The 16,282-nt window shown below is 43.2% G+C and overlaps 1 protein-coding gene across 1 annotated transcript; it reads right to left on the reverse strand.

Moving 5' to 3' along the window:
* Positions 1-2,297: 2,297 nt before the first annotated feature.
* On the reverse strand, positions 2,298-7,773 carry yipf5 (Yip1 domain family, member 5). Its single transcript, XM_047379252.1, has 6 exons — positions 7,655-7,773; positions 5,886-6,003; positions 5,523-5,695; positions 3,974-4,119; positions 3,680-3,861; positions 2,298-3,414 (listed from the first exon to the last, which is right to left on the reverse strand). The coding sequence occupies exons 2-6, from the start codon at positions 5,993-5,995 to the stop codon at positions 3,252-3,254; spliced, it is 774 nt and encodes a 257-aa protein (XP_047235208.1). The 5' UTR covers positions 5,996-6,003; positions 7,655-7,773; the 3' UTR covers positions 2,298-3,251.
* Between the last annotated feature and the right edge of the window lie 8,509 nt (positions 7,774-16,282).

Raw genomic sequence — 16,282 nt, forward strand, 5'->3', positions numbered from 1 at the left:
AAGTGATGGTTGCCCCACAGAGCCCTGATCTCAACATCATGGAGTGTGTCTGGGATTATATGAAGAGACAGAAGGATGTGAGAAAGCCTTCATCCACAGACGATCTGTGGTTAGTTCTCCAAGATATTTGAAACAACCTACCAGCCGAGTTCCTTCAAAAACTGTGTGCAAGTGTAACTAGAAGAATTGATGCTGTTTTGAAGGCAAAGGGTGGTCACGCCAAATATTGATTTGATTTTTTCTTTTGTTCATTCACTGCATTTTGTTGATTGATGAAAATAAATGATTAACACTTCCATTTTTGAAAGCATTCTTTGTTTACAGCATTTTTTCACACCTGCCTAAAACTTTTGTACAGTACTGTATATATATATTAATATAAATAAATGTGAAAAATACTTGGGAAAAAATAGAATCTTTCAGTTTGGGATATACAGGAATTACAAATTAAGTCTGAAAACTATTATTTTCAGAAGTAACACTGACAAATAGTAAAAACGTATCACAAACCTTTCCTGTGCAGGTATCCTGAAAAATGTCTGCAATGACATGCACAAAGTGAATAGTAGTGGGGTGGAAGACTTCTAAACATAAACACATAGGAAACCTCAGTGTCAGGGAAATCAGATGGTGATAAGAACTCATTAAAGTTAGAAAGAAAATGCATGTAGAAAAAAAAAAGTATGTCAAACCCCCTGAGTGAGTCCAGATGTACAATTCTGCAACTGAAACAAGCTGCAAATTGGCTGGCAGCAAACACTGTGCAAACATGGTGGCATCAGTGCAAACATACCGTTACCCCCTTCCATACCCTGCATGATTATGGGTAAAAAGATGCTGAAGGATTGAATATTGTGCGTTCAAAACAATCTTCTTTGATCTTAATAGTGCGCCAATGAAAATGAATTTTCAAATAAGTGTTTTCACCTCACCAACAAAAAAACTTATCTACCAGCTTTGTGGCTCTGAAATATTTGCTCATTTTTGTTTGCAAAATAGCTCATAGTGAGATAGAATGCAGAGCATCTTTAAATTTCAACTTTTAATTGCAGGCCTATTTTCCACTTAAGCGTTTTGCATCATAAAAGCAAATGTTGGTCTCCTCAATGACTTTTGGCAAACTGAAAACAGGATTTCTTATGACTTTCTTCTTGCCACTTTTCTTTAAAGGCCAGGTTTGTGAACACCTAATTAAATATGTCCTGTCAACAGAAACACCCACCTTTACTTCTCTGCAGAGTTACCACTGACCTACTGGCTGCTTCAGATTAAGGCATGGCGAAGGTGGACAGCCTGTTGTGTTGAGAAGCCTCTCTCTACTGTAACGTTCTTGAAGTGTGTAGTGAATCCAAACTATAAAATTAGTTAGCTTTGTCTTTTCCACAGGTGAAGGATTTGGCTATTTCTAAATTTGAAATCATTGCCTGGAACAACTCAAACACCTTCATTAGATGCTTATGCCTGGTGCTGCACGGCGGCATTCAGACACAAGAGCACTTCTGCATCCTGGGTCACAATGGATCCAAATGACCCTGGAAGTTTCCGACACTAGAGGCTGTAGTGCTCACAGCAGCTGTAGGTGTGCGGTTGGCGCTGATTGCTGTAAATGTTACTGTGCTGGTTACAGAAAAGTGTGGCTGTCTGAATACACGCCAGATGTCAGAGCGTTGACACCTATCATACCAAACTTTCTTTTTACAAACACTGTAAAATCCTTCTCCATCTTTACCATCAACAGGGTGCAGCCTTGCCCTAAATTCATTGTTTTCCAGCCACTTGTGTTGGAATATGCATTTCTTAGTTCTGTGCCTTTCTTCCCTCCCATCCAGTCAGCAGGCTTCTTTCCAAACATCCAGATTTATGACCGACTGGAGGCAGTTACCAAAATGTTTATGCTAATGTACACGTCTGAGGAAACAGTTAATAATTACACAGATGAATTTTTTTTATGCTACCAGGAACCAAATCTATTGGTTTTAAATGCAATTTAAAGCCTTAATGTTGTAAATCCATTGAATGACTTTTAATGCTTCTTAATGGCCCACAGAAACCCTGCACTATGTGCTGTTATAAGCTCACAATAAGAAACAATACAATGGTGTGGACCACGGCTTGTAAAATATTTATTTTGATGTAGAAACATGCTTTTGCAAAAAGTGGTCAAGAATTGTCATCGAGCAGCAAATAATGTAATTTTAGGCCCCCTTGGGCCTTTCTTCTGTCACAATTAAACAGGAATAGGTCCACATCATAAATCAGTTCACCTATGACCTATATAAAGCACCACATAATCACAGTAACTTTCAAAACTAACTTTAATGTGGATGAGAAGACATGTACAGAATACACAAAGCATACAAAGAGTCTCTAAAATTAGGAAATTAAATAGAAACAGGTATGTCCGGACACATTTGAGTCTCACCCACACTACTCACGAACAATATCTAATCCAATTTATTTACTTTGAGAATTACAACAGTCCTGTGCAAACTGTGGTTGGGTCTTCCTGAAAGGCAACAAAGCTCAAATAGCTAAAAATCAAATAAAATAGGTCAGAAGATGCAGCACAGCCGAGGTCTCTCTGATGAAGATGATCCATGGCTCCTCAGTCTTGGAATAAAAAGGTTTCTGAGCAGGAAAACATCAAGCAGCATAAACAGCTGTAGACTCATGCAGTGAAAAAGTGGATTGCTTCCCTTAGAGTTGCTGTGTTAGATCCTGTGGGTGTTTGCCTGAAATATCTCAACCTTTTCACACAAATTACAATTAGTGGAATTTCATATTGGGTCCTTCTTTTTTGAAAAACAAAAATTTGTTCCCATGAGTGTAAATTACATATACTTCCTGTATTTTCCATTGTTACCTTACTTAACTCATGTCCTACAATAATAATAATTAATCACTGGACTGTATGATGCCATATAGGGGTAGAAATGATCCACAACAAACATTTTTTATTAAATTTATTTTGGCAGTCCTCTTCAAGATGCATGAAGGGAACAAGCTGCGGATGATTCCTACATGACATGATCCACCCCAGCCTTCATAACTTCAGGTCGGAATGTGGCGAGAGGAGGAGGTTTTTAAAAGAAAAAAAAAAAATCCATGGTGCCATTTAGACGAGGAGGCTCCCGTTCTTCTGTAGCAACTGTGTAATTAGCCAATAATTACACTAATCACATTGACCCTAATTAGACTCAAAATACAGAAACTTGGGGGCCGTTATTTTAAACTGTTGTGCAAGATTTGTTTTAGAAGACAGAGATGAGTGCAAAGACCCCGTATAGCAAAGCACAGGGGTAAGCAACCAACAACTGCTGCCCATCCATGGCCAACGCCGAGATGAAGATCTTTGAGGCAGAGAAACTGCACCAGCCGATAATTGTTGCTGTTATTATAATCCCCATCATACCCCTAGACAGAGCAAGACATCAGCAAGTTAGATTCAGCGGTTTTGTTAAGATACATTTGTAAACCTGAAAAGTAAAGCACAGTAGCTTTCCTCTGGACTGAAAGCCATGACTGCCAATAAGTTACAGTTTTTCATATGTAGCTTTCTGTTTCATGTGACCTGCTCTATCTAAAAATCTCAAATGACCCAGATTTGTATGGGGACAAAAAAACAAACACAAAACCCTGACTGGGTTGTTTCTGCTAGGCAGGTTGACCGCGCACTTACTGTAACGAGAAGAGAACTCCAAAGCTGGAGAGGATGATCATAGGAAGGAGGCAGTATCCCAACACACTGGCCACGCAGCCGAAGGACACGCCCGTCATACTCATGAGGTTAAGGAGGCAGTACATGGCGAGGCAACCGATCGCACTGATGCCGTACACGTAACCAAATTGAATCTTACCTGACTGTAATAGCAAAGGGGAAAAAAAGTGCCAAACAGAGCGAGAATATGGTTTTATTGATTAAAACCTACTCAAACTGGGAAGACTGAAGAGCATAATTAAGTCCATTGTTTACCAGAAGAAGAGTTGCACCAAAGGCCAAACAAAAGACCATCGGACCAGCCAGGTCTGTCTCATTCATGATGCTCCCATCTGCTGCTTTCAATGGATGGAGAACTGTGAGGGTCTTCTGCCAGATATGGTCAAAATTGATCCCCAATTCTGTAAACAAAAAGGAAGAAAAAACTCCCACATTTAGGATGTTTACTCAAATATGATCAAACACATTTAGTGCCACAAATGACAGAATATGAATGCTGTATAGGACAACATCAAGAGAGGATAACTGTGGAACATCATTTCTTTTCTATAGATATTCTTTACAAACATGATTTTTTTTTTTTTGTATTTTCAGAAAAAGACCAAGTTGTATTTCATCTCAACATCACTTCCAATTAAAAATGTGACTTTGGTTTGATGGAAATTTGCATGAACTTAATTTACTGCAGCCCAGAGTGCAGCCTCTTTAAGTTGCCATGGTGATATTCAGGGGTACAGTAACTAAAAAGAATAACTGAAACAGGTCATTCAAGACGCTAAAACCTAATTTATACTCAATTCTAATACAAATAAAGGTTCATAGCTAACATTAAAATCCACTCTTAAAATAATTACTAGTCAGTGATCAAGGAGAAGGTTTATTTAAGCTGTCACAATTTTAAAGCTTCAGAATAAAACTAATTGCTTATTTTAGGGAAGACCAATTAGTTTGATTTTTGGAGAAGAAAATGCACAAGAAGCCACATTATTTCCAGTATGGATGATAACAACGTTGTACGAGATTAAAATTCGGTGCTATAGTGGCAAAAGAGGTCAAAGAGCTTTTTTTTTTTTTTTTAAGAAGATTAAAATCCTTCCCACTCTGAAAACTAGACACAATATACTAAAATATTCAAAAGAAAACCTTTTTACTAGGGCTGAAACAATTATTTAAAAAATGGTCATCTAGTTTACTAATCGAATAGTTGTTAACTGGTGTGTACAGTATAAAACATGCTATTTGCTGAAAGAACAACCAACTGAGCAGTAATTAAGCCAAAACCGAACATTATATATATAAATTTTGAATATAAGATGAAAAACCCTCTTTGACTGTAAATATGCGCTTTCCAAAACCTCTCAAGTGGCATAACCTTAGCTTTACCTGATTCAAATTCTGTAAAAAAAATCTTCTATTAAGACCCTTTTGCTGTCAAATTATTAATCGGTGAATCAAATAAATAGTTGACAGATTAATCGAGTGGCAAAATAATGGTTAGTTGCAGCCCTAATCTTTGCATATCAACAAAAAGTCACATTGAGCATATAAGTAAATGGAAAATAAAACTTTTGGAATGTTTTTTATGAAGCAACTTTGGCAGCTAACCAACCTTTTAATTGCATCAAATCTTTGTGCAGCTTTCTGATTCTGACTTTTTACTGGAACATAGGGAGTTTTTACTCTAAAATAACAAAGGACAGCAATTTTAAAACTACCATACTTTAATTTGGGTATATAATGTGATTGGTGCTTCTGTTATAAAAAGGCACTGCAAGAAGAATATTTTATGTTGTGATTCACTTACCTTCCAACAGTGGCGGCTCGTCCTCAAAGCTGTTACTGTACATGGACTGTGATGCGGATGGGGTGTAGGTCTGTGTGGGCTGGAAGATTTGTCCTGTGTAAGGCTGCTGGGGTTGCATCATTCCTGGGGATGGATAGCCCGTGGGCTGCGAGTAATCGTACTGTCCATACTGCCTGGAGACAATATATTTATAGTAAACAGATGTTCATGAAGAAAATAAGGTAGTTTGTGACATTTAATTAGAACTTGAACTAAATACATTAAACATGACTACATGAATGTCACCTGTAGACATTCTTTAAACTGTTTAGATGAGTTTAAACTAAAATGAGACTTCAGTTGCCAGAAAGGACATTTTCTTACTTGTTGTAGGGGTTTTCAGAGTTGCTGTAGCCATAGCCGCCCTGGTTTTGGTCATCTACGCTGTAGCTGGACTGGTAGAAGTCAGTGTTGAAGTTGTCAAACCCTGACATTTCTTACTCTGTTAATAACAAATAGACACAAAGGAAAGCTATAGTGATTACATGGATTTTGTTTGCTGTTGATTTTGGCCACAAGGCCAACAATATGCCCACTATTTTGTTTACATGTATTGAATTTATTGGAATACATTTTATTGTGACAACTATAATACCTGCACTAACATTCAATGCACAATATCAAGTTCACACACTTATAATTGTTTGTTTCATAAAATTGTGTCAATGATATATGATCCTGGGATGATTTGAGGGTGGGGCCAGGAACGAGTGACAAAACACTCAAAAAGTGGCATTATGAAGGGAAAAATAAGACAGAATAATGATATAAATAACTAAATAAATGCTGCAACTTGTCAAACCTGTCCTTTCATGCATATTTAATGCTTAAAAACTATTACGCATTTAACACTAACACTGTCTGGCTAGTGGGTGAGTCAGCGAATTCAGAAGGGTAGCCAGTGCCGCCCACCCTTGTATCTGGCAGGAGGATGTTTGGCAACCACTTTGAAAACTCATGATTTAAAGGAATTTTTTTAAATAATCTATTCATAGTCAATACAATACAATAAGAATATGTGGTTATATTTATCCAAAAAAATTATATTCACCCAGCAAGAAATCAGAGTCACTATGTTATTTTGCCAGGACCCTTGATCTGTCATATTTTGAAAAGGTCAACAGGTCCAAAAGAAAATTATTGACAAAATAAAAGAAAATAGGGTTTAATATAAAGCATGAATCATGTGTGAGATTCAAGCATTTGTATGATTGCTCTCAGTAATTCATGAATAATACTTAACAAATAAAAATGAACTGATATGCAATTGGTTATGTATATAGAAATAAAATTATTTGTTTATGGGTTTGAAATAGAAGACCAAATTAGGGAAAGAGTGAGTTGACCCAGAGTCATATAAAATAAGTAAAACAAAATCAGTATCGATTAAAACAAGAAAAAAAAAAGATCAATTGTAATTGTCCATCCATTAGGTAAACACTATAAAGATAATTAGGTTGCTTGTCTCTTCTTTTCACAGGTTAGATTGTTGTTAGTGCCATAACTAACATTAAAACTGGTCATATTTACTATATTAGTCCCTATTCAAATTACTTAGCATAGTTTGACACCACTGTTCTTCACATCACTATAATCAAACTAAATATTTGCTTTGACATGGATAAGGGCAAAACACAAAAAATAAACATGTAAGTCTATAGGTTCAAAGTAATAAAATAATGACAACTACCTTTTACAAAGAACAGATGAATGTACATGTTTACATCTATATCGACAACAACTGTGTTCATTAGCTTAGTTTGACAAACCGATAGTCTTCTCAAAAAATGCTAACGTGCAAAAGATGTTATTGTACAACGCAATACACAGTAATATACATTTAAGTACAAAGAGCACTAGACTTTAAAACGGAAGGATAACAGAAAACTGCAGCCATACGCGGTAATCTTTAGCAGGCTAACCTTCCCCGTTTACTCTGCAGCTAGTTTGTTAGCCTTTGCTAGCTCTAACACATTCTGGGACATTTGTTAAAATTCCCACATAAAGCCAAAGCCAGCTTTCACACCGTACTTATTTAAACAGACATAATGATGATATTTATAACAATAAAGCCTCACAGTGATTAGTCTTACCTGTGATATCAGCTGGACAACTCCACTGTCGTTGCTACGTGTCAAGAGGAAGACGGAAAGCCGTCAGGGACATGGCACATTACCCACTAAAGAAAATATGTCGCCCCCTGCTGGTAAATGTTACATTGCAACTGTAATACAAAAAGAAAGTGAAACTGGGAATACAAAAATAGCCTTAGGTTTTCTACCAAATAGGCATTATTATAGGCTGTATTAGAAACTAAAAAAACATATCTCCCTCTCCCACAATGTTATGATAAATAAAGTATTTGCAGGTTAAGTTTCAATTATTCAACACAATAAAACAAATAAAATATTTTTTAACAGGGTTTTTTTCCCCTTGAATATATTTGCTCACATTAAATGTTTGATTTTTCTATTTCTTTTACAGTTAGATTATGCTAATATGAAAGAAGAAATCTTTACCAGTGGTACTGATAAACGTGGCCATCAGTCTACAAGTTTTTGGCTGCAGCTGAAATAAATCTGTAACTGCCCAAAAAGATAATGTATTTAAATTTAAATCTAAACACCAGTTAATCACCAAAAGATCACAGTAAAACCTCTCCTCAGAAAAACGCCATGTTTTTTGTAGTATTACAAAAATAACTCCTAAGAGTCTACATAAAACACATTAATATGCCATTAAATATCTGTCCTTCTATAAATTGAACAAACTGCTTCTGCTGTGTGCCCTATGAGACTACATCAGCTGATTGACATGTTGACAGACAAAAATCAGGTCTAGTAGTTTCAAATAGATACATAGGGTAGATAATAACAAAGATAATGTAAGAGGACATGTACTGGGCTCTTGGAAAGAACAAAGGTAGTCTCTTTTAACAGGAAGCAAAGGAGGAGATCAGTCACCCGGCATGAGCACGAGAACTGCACCATTTTCATAATGCGGGCGGATACTGGCTCTTTGATGATGTGCATTATGCAAAATAATGTGGCTCATGACCTATGCTGAGAGGAAGGTGGGACAGCAGGAAATGGGAATAACAGATGTCATTTTGAACTGCTGAATAAGAAATAGGCAAACGTAAGCAAAGACACAAAAATAAGGATCCATTTCATCTTGAAGTGCAAGAGAATAATGGCAAAAATAAATAAATAAATGAGGAAAAACAGATTAATTTAGGTGACAGTTCACATTAACTACAGACCTTCAAAATATCCGTAACAACTACTGACTGGATCTCTTACCCAAACCTTATTAAATTTAAATTTCCTGTCTAAGAGGTGACAGCCATCATGACAGAAAAATACATTTGACATAAATTAATTTCAGTGGTGTGGAAGGGAAATAAATTACACACACTTTGTTCCACCCTGGCCTCAAGATACACAGAGTTTCTTTCAAAATGACAGCTGGGAAAATAATACATGCAGAAAGTGTCTCCGCTTTTCAACTGAGACATATTGAGTTTGTTCAACATGAGTTTTGGGTTTCTGTTTGGGGGAAATGATACAGAGCATTGAGATATCTTAAAACCTGGATGAACAAAAGTTACTTGGTTTCTTAATCTTCTTTGAAGAACGTGATATATATATATATATACATCATGTACTACCTTTTTGCTTGGACCATGTTAGGAAAATGTTTTTTTTATTTGGTATTTTTATGTAAAAACTGTTAAAAAGAGTTATGAGTTGAGTAGGAAAAACAATGCAACCTTTCTCAAAGTAAAACATGATCACTCATCATTCACTGCCTTATGCCTACTATGACTTGAGATTCTGTCCATGAATACCACTTACAGGATCAGAGACAGGAGCCTGCATTGACTTCAACCTGCATTGGGACCTAGGTCTAAATTTTTTCTTATAATGTGGACACAACTCTAGCTTTTAGTTATACAAAATCCATTATACAGGTCCTTCTCAAAATATTAGCATATTGTGATGAAGTTCATTATTTTCCATAATGTCATGATGAAAATTTAACATTCATATATTTTAGATTCATTGCACACTAACTGAAATATTTCAGGTCTTTTATTGTCTTAATACGGATGATTGTGGCATACAGCTCATGAAAACCCAAAATTCCTATCTCACAAAATTAGCATATTTCATCCGACCAATAAAAGAAAAGTGTTTTTAATACAAAAAAGGTCAACCTTCAAATAATCATGTACAGTTATGCACTCAATACTTGGTCGGGAATCCTTTTGCAGAAATGACTGCTTCAATGCGGCGTGGCATGGAGGCAATCAGCCTGTGGCACTGCTGAGGTCTTATGGAGGCCCAGGATGCTTCGATTGCGGCCTTTAGCTCATCCAGAGTGTTGGGTCTTGAGTCTCTCAACGTTCTCTTCACAATATCCCACAGATTCTCTATGGGGTTCAGGTCAGGAGAGTTGGCAGGCCAATTGAGCACAGTGATACCATGGTCAGTAAACCATTTACCAGTGGTTTTGGCACTGTTAGCAGGTGCCAGGTTATCCTGAAAAATGAAATCTTCATCTCTATAAAGCTTTTCAGCAGATGGAAGCATGAAGTGCTCCAAAATCTCCTGATAGCTAGCTGCATTGATTCTGCCCTTGATAAAACACAGTGGACCAACACCAGCAGCTGACACAGAACCCCAGACCATCACTGACTGTGGGTACTTGACACTGGACTTCTGGCATTTTGGCATTTCCTTCTCCCCAGTCTTCCTCCAGACTCTGGCACCTTGATTTCCGAATGACATGCAGAATTTGCTTTCATCCGAAAAAAGTACTTTGGACCACAACAGTCCAGTGCTGCTTCTCTGTAGCCCAGGTCAGGCGCTTCTGCCACTGTTTCTGGTTCAAAAGTGGCTTGACCTGGGGAATGCGGTACCTGTAGCCCATTTCCTGCACACGCCTGTGCACGGTGGCTCTGGATGTTTCTACTCCAGACTCAGTCCACTGCTTCCGCAGGTCCCCCAAGGTCTGGAATCGGACCTTCTCCACAATCTTCCTCAGGGTCCGGTCACCTCTTCTCGTTGTGCAGCGTTTTCTGCCACACTTTTTCCTTCCCACTGTCATGATATGACATCCTGGGACTTGGTTTGTGTTTTTGTGTTAACTGTGTTTAGGTTTATGTTTTCCTTTTATTGTTTATTAGTTCCACCTGTCCCCTCTGCCTCCCTGCCAGCTTGTCACACCTGTTCTTAGTTTCTGTAATTACCTGCCTTTGTTTTCTCCCTGTATATTAGTTGGTCTGTGTTCTTTGTTCCCCGCTGGTTTCTCCAGCACTGTTCCTCGTCACTACCCTTGTTGATGTTCAGTTTTGCTACGTTGGAGAACTGAGTACTCATGTAGGTTTTTGGCTCTGAACTCGGTTATGTACCTGCAGTGATTTTTGTGACGCTTTTGACGGTTTTGGAATAAAACCTCAAGATTAACTCATCATGCGGCTGCCAAGCTCTTTTCTGCACTTTGGTCCGATTCAAACACTTAATGTGATAGAATGCGCAAGATGGCGCCGCAGATGGTCGCCTCGGCGTGTTGGTGCGCATTGTTTTGTTTTGTTTTTTGCTTTAAAACGGTCTTCTGTGATGGTACCCGGAGCTCTCTCACCAGAGAAGAACTCATGAACATCAGGGCTACTACACCAGAGGAGTTATTTCCCACTTTTCTACCTACTGCTCTGGAATATTTGGACATTCTGGTCAAAGGTGCGCTCACCTTTGTTCACGCGGTGAAACGCCGGAAGAGAGGGAAACGGGCTGGGGTGCTGGTACGTCTTCGCCAGCGTGGACTACGAACACCGTTACCTGGAATATTTCTCTCTAATGTGCGCTCACTTCCCAACAAAATGGAGGAACTACAACTGTTGTTGGGGAAAAACAGGGACTTTTATTCATCGGCAGTTTTGTGCTTCACGGAGACGTGGCTGTGTGGATTAATACCGGACTCTGCGCTGCAGCTGGCAGGATTCCAGCTCTACAGAGCGGACAGAGACACGGAACTCTCCGGCAAAGCGAAAGGTGGAGGAATCTGTTTTTACCTCAACAGTGGTTGGTGCAACGACGTGACAGTGATTCAGCAGCACTGTTCTCCAGACCTGGAATCCTTCATCTTAAACTGTAAGCCTTTCTATTCCCCCCGTGAGTTCGCTTCATTCATCCTGGTCGGTGTTTACATCCCGCCGCAAGCTAACGTGCAGGTCGCACAGCGCATGCTCGCCGACCAGATACTAAGTGTGGAGCGGACCAACCCGGACTCCTTAGTTATCGTCGTTGGCGACTTTAACAAAGGTAATCTCACCCACGAACTCCCCAAATATAGACAGTTTATAAAATGTCCGACCAGAGAGGACAACATTCTGGATCACTGTTACACCACCATCAGAGACGCTTATCACGCCGTCCCACGTGCTGCACTGGGCCAATCCGACCACATCATGGTCCACCTGATTCCTGCATACAGGCAGAAACTAAAGCTCTGCAAACCTGTTGTGAGGACGACAAGGAAGTGGAGCAGTGAGGCTGTGGAGAATCTCCAGGCGTGTTTAGGCTGTACAGACTGGGATGTGTTCAGGACTACTACCAACAGTCTGGACGAGTACACAGAGGCTGTGACTTCCTACATCAGCTTCTGTGAGGACAGCTGTGTACCATCATGCACCAGGGTGAGTTACAACAACGACAAACCCTGGTTCACAGCTAAACTCAGAAGGTTAAGACTGGATAAGGAAGAGGCCTTCAGGAGTGGGGACAAAGACATATACAGAGAGGCAAAGTACAAGTTTGGCAAGGCAGTGAAAGAGGCCAAACGACTGTACTCTGAGAAGCTCCAAAACCAGTTCTCAGCCAACGACTCTGCGTCTGTCTGGAAAGGGCTCAAGCAAATCACCAACTACAAGCCGAAAGCCCCCCACTCCATCAACGACCGACGCCTCGCCAACGACCTGAACGAGTTCTACTGCCGCTTTGAAAGACAAAGGGACAGTCCTGCAACCATCTCCCACGACGCCCCCCAACAGCTGCAGCCACAATCCACCACCCCCATCTCTCCAACCTCAAGAGGGGCCTTGGCACCTCCAACCCCCACCCTGAAGTTCCCCCCCACCAGCCCCCTACCCACGCCGAGGACGGCTCTTTCCATCCAGGAGAGGGACGTCAACAAACTCTTCAGGAGACAGACCCCCGGAAAGCTGCTGGTCCGGATTCTGTCTCACCAGCCAGCCTGAAGCACTGCGCTGATCAGCTGTCTCCAGTCTTCACAGACATTTTTAACACCTCACTGGAGACATGTCATGTACCAGCCTGCTTCAAGTCCTCCACCATCGTCCCTGTTCCCAAGAAGCCAAGGACCACAGGGCTTAATGACTTCAGACCCGTCGCCCTGACCTCTGTGGTGATGAAGTCCTTTGAGCGCCTTGTGCTCTCACACCTAAAAGACATCACCGACCCCCTCCTGGACCCCCTGCAGTTTGCCTACAGAGCCAACAGGTCTGTAGATGATGCAGTCAACCTAGCCCTTCACTTCATCCTCCGGCACCTGGACTCCACAGGAACCTACGCCAGGATCCTGTTTGTGGATTTCAGCTCTGCCTTCAACACCATCGTCCCAGTTCTGCTACAGGAGAAGCTCTCCCAGCTGAGTGTGCCTGACTCCACCTGCAGGTGGATCACTGACTTCCTGTCTGACAGGAAGCAGCGCGTGAGGCTGGGGAAGCACGTCTCTGACTCCCTGACCATCAGCACCGGTTCCCCCCAAGGCTGTGTTCTCTCTCCTCTGCTCTTCTCCCTGTACACCAACAGCTGCACCTCCAGTCACCAGTCTGTCAAGCTTCTGAAGTTTGCAGACGACACCACCCTGATCGGACTCATCTCGGATGGTGATGAGTGTGCGTACAGATGGGAGGTGGACCATCTGTTGGACTGGTGCAGCCAGAACAACCTTGAGCTCAACGCTCTAAAGACAGTGGAGATGGTTGTGAACTTCAGGCAGAACCCAGCCCCACCTGCCCCCATCACCCTCTGTGACTCCACAATTGACACTGTGGAATCTTTCCGCTTCCTGGGAACCATCATCTCCCAGGATCTCAAGTGGGAGCCAAACATCAGCTCCCTCATCAAGAAAGCCCAGCAGAGGATGTTCTTCCTGCGGCAGCTGAAGAAATTCAACCTGCCAAAGACTATGATGGTGCACTTCTACACAGCCATCATTGAGTCCATCCTCACCTCCTCCATCACCATCTGGTACGCCGCTGCTACAGCCAAGGATAAGGGCAGGCTGCAGCGTGTCATTCGGTCTGCTGAGAAGGTGATTGGCTGCAGTCTACTGTCGCTCCAGGAACTGTACACCTCCAGGACCCTGAAGCGGGCAGGGAAGATTCTGGCTGATCCCTCCCACCCCGGTCACAGACTCTTTGAGACTCTCCCCTCTGGCAGGAGGCTGCGGTCCATCCGGACCAAAACCTCACGCCACAAGAACAGTTTTTTCCCATCTGCCACCAGCCTGGCTAACAAAGCCCGGAAACCACCCTGACACTGTCCCTTTCCCCCACACCCCCTCTTTTTTTGCTGACAGGACACCTGTAACCTGTAACTCTATGCGTTACATTAACGCTCAGCTTGGACTCCTGCTTTACTTGCACTGCTTTACTTGCACAATGATCACCTGCACTGTTATATTGCTCTTGCATCTTATACTGCTCTATATTTACTCCCACTCACTTAAAACTGTGCACATATATTTATATTATATTGTAGATATGTTTATACTGTTTAATTTGTACTGTATTGCACCGACTACGCCAAAACAAATTCCTTGTATGTCCAAAAACGTACTTGGCAATAAAGCTTTTCTGATTCTGATTCTGATTCTGAAACCAGCCAGTACCAGGACCAAGCAGATAAGTCTGAAGAGCTGAAGAAGTGGGCGACACAGCAGGAGGAGGAATTGAGGAGGATGTATGGAGAAGAGGTGGAAATTGTACCTTCACCCATGCTGCTTCAGGAAATGGAGGAAGCTAGAGGACGCCAACCGACGCCGGTATCTCCAGCCTGCATACCGGGTCGGATCCGCTCCAGTTTGCCTCCAACAGTCTCAGCCACCCCCGCCTCTTCACGCCGCCGTCGCCCTCGCCGCAAGCGCTCCACTCCAGCAGCAGCAGCCCCGGCTGAGCTCACCCTGCTCACAGATGCTTCGCCGGAGCCATCCACGTCAGCAGTGGTTCCTGCGGAGTCATCATCGCCAGCAGCGGCTCCTGCGGAGCCATCCTCGTCTGCAGCGGCACCTGCTGCGGCCGAATTCCCCGCTGGTTTCGGCTCCTGACCTGGACGATGTTGTCGCCGCGGAACAGTCGCCATTGGGGAGGTTCGGATGGGCGCCTTCAACCCTTCTACGGAGGGTCCATCCGCCATGGCTTCCACGCAGCTGCTTTCCCCAGAGTTGGTGGGTGGTCACCCAGCGCCCTCTGCAGGTCACCAGTCGCTGGTGCAGCCTCCAGCCCTGAATTGGGTTCAAGCCATGCTGAAAAAGATGAAAAAAGATTGCATGGAGAGACGTTGCTGTCATTTTATGCGTCATCTTATGGATCATCCAGAGGATCTGAATCTAGTGCACTCTGTGCTACAGGCCGAATTCATTGCCGAGGGATGGCTCCCCTGCCGAGCCTCTGGACTCACAGCCGGCCGCCGCCGGGTCTACAGAGCCTCAGCCGGCCGCCGCCGGGTCTACAGAGCCTCAGCCGGCCGCCGCCGGGTCTACAGAGCCTCAGCCGGCCGCCGCCGGGTCTACAGAGCCTCAGCCGGCCGCCGCCGGGTCTACAGAGCCTCAGCCGGCCGCCGCCGGGTCTACAGAGCCTCTACTTCCTCGTCGTCTGATCCGGGAGGAGCCCGTGAGTGGGCTGCCTCTACTTCCGTGTCGTCTGATCCGGGAGGAGCCCGTGAGTGGGCTGCCTCTACTTCCCCGTCGTCTGATCCGGGAGGAGCCCGTGAGTGGGCTGCCTCTACTTCCTCGTCGTCTGATCCGGGAGGAGCCCGTGAGTGGGCTGCCTCTACTTCCTCGCCTGGTCCCGGAGGAGCCTGTGGGCAGGCTACCTCCACAACCGGGTCCGGAACACCTTTTGTTTTTTCTTTGGGGGGTGCTCCTGGTTTTACAGCCTGACATACACACACAGCCTGACGCACCAGAGCCTGACATACACACACAGCCTGACGCACCAGAGCCTGACATACACACACAGCCTGACGCACCAGAGCTTGACATACACACACAGCCTGACGCACCAGAGCCTGACATACACACACAGCCTGACGCACCAGAGCCTGACATACACACACAGCCTGACGCACCAGAGCCTGACATACACACACAGCCTGACGCACCAGAGCCTGACTCGTTGCCAGACACACCAGAGCCTGACTCGTTGCCAGACACACCAGAGCCTGACTCGTTGCCAGACACACCAGAGCCTGACTCGTTGCCAGACACACCAAAGCTGGACACCTGGTCCAGGCCTCTGCGGGTCCTGCCTAGGCCCAAGTCTTTGCTGCGATTCTGGCTTCGCCGCACACCTCCGAGGCACCTGCTTCCACGTCGTAGACCGCCTGACTATTCGCTTCATGGGTTTGCCTGGCATCTCCGCTGCCAGCCTCCAGGCAGCCTGCATCTCTGTCGCCGCAGGCCTCCTAGACGCC

The sequence above is a fragment of the Girardinichthys multiradiatus genome, chromosome 11, assembly GCF_021462225.1.
Source record: "Girardinichthys multiradiatus isolate DD_20200921_A chromosome 11, DD_fGirMul_XY1, whole genome shotgun sequence".
Classification (NCBI taxonomy): Eukaryota; Metazoa; Chordata; class Actinopteri; order Cyprinodontiformes; family Goodeidae; genus Girardinichthys; species Girardinichthys multiradiatus.